This window comes from Salvelinus alpinus, chromosome 21 (assembly GCF_045679555.1).
Source record: "Salvelinus alpinus chromosome 21, SLU_Salpinus.1, whole genome shotgun sequence".
In the NCBI taxonomy this organism is placed as follows: Eukaryota; Metazoa; Chordata; class Actinopteri; order Salmoniformes; family Salmonidae; genus Salvelinus; species Salvelinus alpinus.
The window spans coordinates 34,540,202-34,548,306 of record NC_092106.1 but is presented as its reverse complement, the minus strand read 5'-3'; the positions used below and the strand labels follow the sequence as shown (position 1 = coordinate 34,548,306).

General features: G+C 42.5%; 1 protein-coding gene across 1 annotated transcript; it reads right to left on the bottom strand.

The window, feature by feature from the left end:
- Positions 1-553: 553 nt before the first annotated feature.
- On the bottom strand, positions 554-1,489 carry LOC139548635 (olfactory receptor 52E4-like). The gene has a single exon (XM_071358414.1). It carries the CDS (start codon positions 1,487-1,489, stop codon positions 554-556), a length of 936 nt encoding a protein of 311 aa, XP_071214515.1.
- Positions 1,490-8,105: the final 6,616 nt, after the last annotated feature.

The window sequence follows — 8,105 nt, the reverse complement described above, 5'->3', positions numbered from 1 at the left end:
AGATACAATTTTGACTGGCAGTCAGGTAATGACTAGGCACAGACAGGAAAGCCTGTTAACCAATGTGTGCTCTTCGTCACCTTTACAGTTCCCTCATTCATACTTCCTAATATCTTACAGAACATCACCTTTAAAGGGTGATTTCACAATTTTTCTACTTCATATTCATAATCTCCAACATCAAAATGTGTAAATGGCAAGACATAACCTTTAAAGGGAAATATTGCAATTTACTCCCAAACATTGCCTGTTCATTGCCTGCACATAATTGGTTAAAATCACGAAACACACTAGATGTCATCAGAAACACTTATCTTCCTCTATCTTTTTGACTACAAAACATAGAAAGGTGTCATTTTAACATATGTTGATGTTGGGATGGTGCTGGAGATTATGAATATGGAGTAGAACATTTTTGAAATGTACCTTAAACATCACTTTTAAGAATGGTATGTGGTGAATTCTAATCCATTTTGTTTTAGGGTTTTAGGGATACCAGAATAATCAACAAGCCTGTCAATATTATTTACAAAGTGCCAAACAAATATCTGTATTATGAGTGTGTAACTTTCCGGCTGAGTATTTGTATAATTTTCTGCTTCAATGACTTTGTTTGCAAGCCGTAGATAATTGGATTCAAATTAGCAGGGACGACATGAAATAGAACGTAAGCCAGTTTTCTCAGATATGGATAGTCTGGAAAGCGATGCAGTATGATGGTTAGAAACCCACTCCACAGCATAATGAGATACAGTACCAGGTGGCTTGCACAGGTCTGCAACGCTCTGTTGTTCAGCTCTTTGCTTTTTTTGGTCCAGCAAATCACAGCAATCCTGAAATAAGTGACAGCGATGCTTCCCATTGAGGAAGTAAAGAGCAGCACAGTGAAAAAGAGTCCATAAATGTTGTTGATTGAAACGTTCTCACAGGATAGCTTGAACAATGATGCATTGTCACAATAAGCATTCTGAATAATTGAACTGCAGCGGGAAAGCCTTATGGTGAGACCCAGGAGGACAGACACTAACACAAGGGAAGCCCCCCAAGCAGACACAGACAACATAACTAAAGTTTTGGTTGTCATTATGGACGTGTACCTTAATGGGTAACATATGGCCACATACCTGTCAAAAGCCATAATGATCAGTATCATATGTGAGGCTGATCCAAACGTGTGACTGAAAAAGGCCTGAGCAACACATTGGCTGTACGTGATAAACCTCTCAGTTGAAACAATGTCAGCCATGAGGCGAGGCAACAAGACAGTGTTGCCAATCAGATCATTTACAGACAGGTTACAGAAGAGGATATACATTGGTTGGTGCAAGCTTCTCTCTGTGATGATGGCGACCAGGACTCCAATGTTAGACACAAGGAGGGCGAGATAGACAAACAGCAAGGAGAAAAAAATTGGATACATGAATGTCTGTGGCAATTGAAAACCCTGAATGTGAAGGATATGGCTTGGTAATGACATGTTGTCGTCCATCCTGTTAGCAATGCAGTGCAAACCTGTAAAAAAAGGACAGAAATATAAATAAAAATGATCATTTGTTATAATTGTAAATACAATTTTTAAATGAAGATATACTACACATGCTGTTTGTATCCTCTTTTTTAAAATCTGCTGCTAGGAATTTTGAATACCCTATATAAACACATTTGACAGAGTGAGTAAGAATACCGCAGCATTAACAGCTGTAGTCAGTCAAGAGGAAAACCTGTATACAGGCAGTCCTCAAAAGCCACACTTGTACCTTGCTGAAGAGGGTATGAATCCTGCCACAGGTATCGGCCAGATCCTTTTTATCTAAAACACTCCCCCATCATTTCTCATCCTTCATTTTATGTCAACAATGATGAGGTAAGTCAAATGGTCACATGTGGATTTTCATGTCATAGTCTCAAGAGCTATAGCTAGGCAGATTGTTATGACAACTCCTCTTGAGAAGGAAATTGTTATACATTTATAATGTTTAAAATATTGTGTGAGCGACCACTAATGGAAGCCATCTGGCAACTAGGTTTTGAATGATATTCTGTAGGTGTTTGTTAGCCTGGTCCTGGATCTGTTTGTGCCGTCTTCACACCAAGCAGGCCAACATGGCTGGTTGGCGTGACAATTACTCCACATAGGACTTGGATAGACAGCACAAACAGTTTTGGTACTAGCTGGTCTTTTTGTGCTGTGAAGGATCAAATCCTGATACACTATATATAACGTACGTGGACACCCCTTCAAATTAGTGGATTTGGCTATTTCAGCCACACCCATAGCTGACAGGTGTATAAAATAGAGCACACATCCATGCAATCTCCATAGACAAACATTGACAGTAGAATGGTCTTACTATTAAGCTCAGTGACTTTCAACGTTGCACCGTCATGGGATGCCACCTTTCCAACAAGTCAGTTCTTAAAATTCTGCCATGCTAGAGCTGCCCCGGTCAACTGTAAGTGATGTTATTGTGAAGTAGAAACAGCGAAGTGATAGGCCACACAAGCTCACAGAACGGGACCACTGAGTGCTGAAACGCGTAGCACGTAAAAATTGTCTGTCCTCGGTTGCAACACTCACTACCAGGTTCAAAACTGCCTCTGTAAGCAACGTCAGCACAATAACTGTTCATTGGGAGCTTCATGAAAGGGCTTTCACACAAGCCTAAGATCACCATGCGCAGTGCCAAGCATCGGTTGAAGTGGTGTAAAGCTCGCCGCCATTGGACTCTGGAGCAGTAGAAACACGTTCTCTGGAGTGATGAATCATGCTTCACCATCTGGCTGTCCGACGGACGAATCTGGGTTTGGCGGATGCCAGGAGAACGTTACCTGCCCTAATGCATAGTGCAGTGTAAAGTTTGGTGGATGAGGGGGCTGGGGCTGTTTTTCATGGTTCAGGCTTGGCTCCTTAGTTCCAATGAAGGGAAATATTAACGCTACAGCATACAATGACATTCTAGACAAGGCTTGGGCAATTATTTTCCATGGAGGGCCACATTAGAATATATTTTTGCCATCGCGGGCCTCGATCATATTACAGGATTATAGATGTGTATGATATATCTACTGTAAATCACGTCCAGATATGCTACTTATTTTACTTTTTTAACATGCACAGAAATGAAACCACCTCCATGTCTCCTTTTGGTTGGTATTTTCATTATTAAACATGCAATCAACTACACGGAGGGAAAAGTACACTGTGCATTCAGCAACTCTTGTTAACAGGTATGCACAAAAACACAAGAAAGAGAGAGAGCTCAACATTACATTTAAACTACTCAATCAGTGTGAGGAGTGAAGTCTCTGATGGGCATTGACTAGAGCAGTGAAGTCAGGTATAGTTTCTGACATCGCTATGTTTATTACATTTTTTTATTTCACCTTTATTTAACCAGGTAGTCTAGTTGAGAACAAGTTCTCATTTGCAACTGTGACCTGGCCAAGATAAAGCAAAGCAGTTCGACACATACAACAACACAGAGTTACACATGGAATAAACAAACATACAATCAATAATACAGTAGAAGAAATATATGAACAGCATGTACAAATTAGGTAGGATAAGAGAGGTAAGGCAAAAAATAGGCCATGGTGTCAAAGTAACTACAATATAGCAATTAAACACTGGAATGGTAGATGTGCAGAAGATGAATGTGCAAGTTGAGATACTGGGGTGTAAAAGGAGCAAGATAAATAAATAAATAAATACAGTATGGGGATGAAGAGGATTTGGTTGCATATCACGGGGGCTATTCGATGCTAATGCAGAACGCCACAGGATGTTTTTGTGCTGGTCAAGGGCAGACAGGTCTGGAATGAACCAAGGGCTATATCTTCTCCTAGTTCTACATTTTTTGAATGGAGCATGCTTATTTAAGATGGTGAGAAAGGCACTTTTAAAGAATAACCAGGCATCCTCTACTGACGGGATGAGATCAATGTCATTCCAGGATACCCCGGCCAGGTCAATTAGAAAGGTCTGTTCGCAGAAGTGTTTTAGGGAGCATTTGACAGTGATGAGGGGTAGTCCCCATTACGAATGCAGGCAATCAGGCAGTGATCGCTGAGATCTTGGTTGAAAACAGCAGAGGTGTATTTGGAGGGCGAGTTAGTTAGGATGATATCTACGAGGGTGCCCGTGTTTACGGATTTGGGGTTGTACCTGGTAGGTTCATTGATAATTTGTGTGAGATTGAGGGCATCAAGCTTAGACTGTAGGATGGCCGGGGTGTTTAGGTCACATAGCAGCATGAACTCAGAAGATAGATGGGGGCAATCAATTCACATATGGTGTCCAGGGCACAGCTGGGGACAGAGGGTGGTCTATAGCAGGCGGCAACGGTGAGAGACTTGTTTCTGGAAAGGTTCATTTTTAGAAGTAGAAGCTGGAATTGTTTTGGTACAGACCTGGATAGTAAGACAGAACTCTGCAGGCTATCTCTGCAGTAGATTGCAACACCGCTGTCACGGCCATCGTTAAAGGAAGACCAAGGTGCAGCGTGGTGAGCGTACATATTCTCTTTTATTAGATCGTCACCAACAAAACAAGGAACGAAAGAAACAACCGTGAAGCTTACAGGGCTATAGTGCCACTAACAAAGTTAACTACCCACACTGAAAGGAGGGAAAAAGGGCTACCTAAGTATGATTCCCAATCAGAGACAACGATAGACAGCTGTCCCTGATTGAGAACCATACCCGGCCAAAACAGAAATAAAGAAACATAGAAAGCAAAACATAGAATGCCCACCCCAAATCTCACTCTGACCAAACCAACTAGAGACATAAAAAAGCTCTCTAAGGTCAGGGCATGACAACCGCCGCCTTTAGCAGTTCTATCTTGGTGGAAAATGTTATAGTTAGGGATGGAAATTTCAGGGGTTTTGGTGGTTTTCCTAAGCCAGAATTCAGACACGGCTAAGACATCTGGGTTGGCAGAACGTGCTAAAGCAGTGAATAAAACAAACTTAGGGAGGAGGCTTCTAAAGTTAGCATGCATGAAACCAAGGCTTTTACGGTTACAGAAGTCAACAAATGAGAGCACCTGGGGAGTAGGAATGGAGCTAGGCACTGCAGGTCCTGGATTAACCTCTACATCACCAGAGGAACAGAGGAGAAGTAGGATAAGGGTACGGCTAAAGGCTATAAGAACTGGCCATCTAGCACGTTCGGAACAGAGAGTAAAGGAGCAGGTTTCTGGGCACGATAGCATAGGTTCAAGGCATAATGTACAGACAAAGGTATGGTAGGAAGAGAGTACATTGGAGGTAAACCTAGGCATTGAGTAATGAAGAGGGAGATATAGTCTCTAGAGACGTTTAAACCAGGTGATGTCATCGCATATGTGGGACGTGGAACAACATGGTTGGTTAAGGCATATTGAGCGGGGCTAGAGGCTCTACAGTGAAATAAGACAGTAATCACTAACCAGGACAGTAATGGATGAGGCATATTGATATTAGGGAGAGTCATGCGTAGCCAAGTGATCGTATGGGTCCAGTGAGTGGTTGGGCTGGCTGGGTACACGGCGATTCAGACAGCTAGCAGGCTGGGGCTAGCAGGCTAGCATAAGGGCCTTAGAGGGACGTCGCGATGCGGGAAAGGTCTGTTTTTGCCTCCTCGTGCAGGGTTCCAAGTAGCAGAGGGGTCCAAGTCTAATTTGCAAAATGGGTATAGTGGTCCAAGAAACTGGCCGGTGGATCAGCTAACAGTCCAAAATGCTATAGATAGCTAGCAGGCCGCGGTTAGCAGAATGGGCCTTCAGGGGATGTCGCGCCTGAGTGGCATGTTGGGATCCTCGGGCAGATTATGTCGGTATTCCAGACGTAAAGGATCGGCGGGGTTCCGTGCCCCGTACCGGCAGTAGAAGGGGTCCGGATATTGTAGCCGAGGAGTGGGCTTCAGGAGTAGCCCAGGAGCCCTAGCCGGAGATGGGTCTAGCATGGCCTAGCCCCAGGCTAGTTGGTGCTTGCTCCGAGACGGAAACGTTAGCCAGGAGTTGTCAATCCGGGATGCGGTTAGCTAGCTGCCATGATCCAGATGAAAGGGTTCAGAGTTTGCGGTAGGAATCCGGGGATATGGAGAGAAAAAAAAAATATGTCCGGTATGCTCTGGTTTGAAACGCGTTGTACGAACTGGTGAGAACTTTCCGAGCTAAAGGTTAGCTGACTGATAGCTGGTAGTTAGTTAGCTAGATAGCTTCCGTTGACGTATCCCAGTTCGGAGGTAAATAGAAATACTTTAGAAAAAAAACAGATCCACACCACATTGGGTGAGGTGGGTTGCAGGAGAGTATTTTGAAGTTGAGGTTTAGGAAAAATATTAAATAGAATGCGAAGAAAAAGATATAAAAAGATGTATACATGGGACGAGACAAGACAAAGACGTTTGACTGCTACGCCATCTTGGATTTTTTTTTGCAGGATTGCTGAGAGTCATTAAGAGATGATCTGTGCCTTGACTTGTTATATTTCATCACTGAAAATGTCTGTTCACATACATAGGTTGACCCAAACAGTACAAACATCTTCTGAGCATGACTCCTAATCTTTGGGAAGTTTTGTTCATCGAAAGATGTATAGAACCTCGTCAGTGACATTGTTTTGAATAGTTCTCCAATCACTGCATCAGACTGAAGATTGATAAGCTCAGTGGGAGCGTTATCTACATTGAAGGTGAAAGGAGAGGAAACCAACAGCATGTCATTTTCCAACACATTGAAATCCTCAAAACGACGAGAAAACTAATTGTTCAAAGCACGCAGTAGCGATGTATACATCTCCCGCTGGTCGTCTGATAGGGAACAGACTAGTAGTGTTGGAAGGTGGGTGAGATTGTTGGCTTCTACTTGGCGGGTCAGGGGGAGTAATTTTTTGGGACTGGCCTGCACAGAGCCCTGACCTCAACTCAATTGAACACCTTTGGGATGAATTGGAACGCCGACTGTGAGCGAGGCCTAATCGCCCAGCATCAGCGCCGACCTCACTAATACTTTTGTGGCTGAATGGAAGCAAGTCCCCACAGCAATGTTCCAACATCTAGTGGAAAGCCTTCCCAGAAGAGTAGAGGCTGTTAAAGCAGCAAACAGGGGACCAACTCCATATTAATGCATGATTTTGGAATGAGATTTTTGACGAGCAGGTGTCCACATACTTTTAGTCTTGTAGTGTATTTTATGCTGATACCTCAAGTGATTTAATTCAGGCCTTCACCCTTCTCTAGGCCAATATGTGCCTGAGACACATTGGTTACAGCATTCAGTCTTTATGGTATGTAGATATGCAACAAATAATCAAGTTATGCTGTTTAATTATCAGTAAACTAGACGATGCAGTATATACTCAATGTGTCACGTCCTGACCTTAGAGATCCTTTTTATGTCTCTGTTTTGGTTTGGGTGGGCATTCTATGTCTGGTGTTCTATGTTGTCCTTGTGTTGTATTTCTATGTCTGGCCTGATATGGTTCTCAATCAGAGGCAGCTGTCATTCATTGTCTCTGATTGAGAATCATGTTTAGGTAGCCTGTTCCCACCTGTGTTTGTGGGTGGTTGTTTCCGGTTTAGTGTTTGTTTTCACCTTTCTGGACTGTTAGTTTGTCGTGTTTGTTATTTTGTTATTAGTATTCGTATTTCATTAAAAGTAATTATGAGTACTTACCACGCTGCACCTTGGTCCTCTTCTTCTCCTCCAGAACACAAGCGTTACACAATGTTTATAAATATCTATGTTTATGGCCTACTGTCATACTCTCAACAATGACTTAGACCTATAATTTGGTGCCCTTTGTCAGTGAAATGACACCTGTCTGCAACCCTCTTTGAATGACATAATTTCACTGTTAATTACCCAAGTGGAGCAAGTGGATACATTTGATATTAACAGTGGGTCAGGTGATAGTTACCTGGCATTAAAAAGTCTGTTTTCTATGGTTGGTCAAGCTGTTATTTAATTTTTAATTTTTAATTTAACCTTTATTTAACCAGGAAGGGCTCATTGAGATTTAAAATCTCTTTTTCAAGAGCGTCCTGGCCAAGATAGGCAGCACCAAGTCATTACAAAAATGACAGACAGACAACATGAAAAACTACAAGTAATCTAGTAA

Coding starts and splice junctions, on each gene's coding strand:
- LOC139548635 (XM_071358414.1), bottom strand. CDS start 1,489: ATGGACGACAACATGTCATTACCAAGCCATATCCTTCACATTCAGGGT.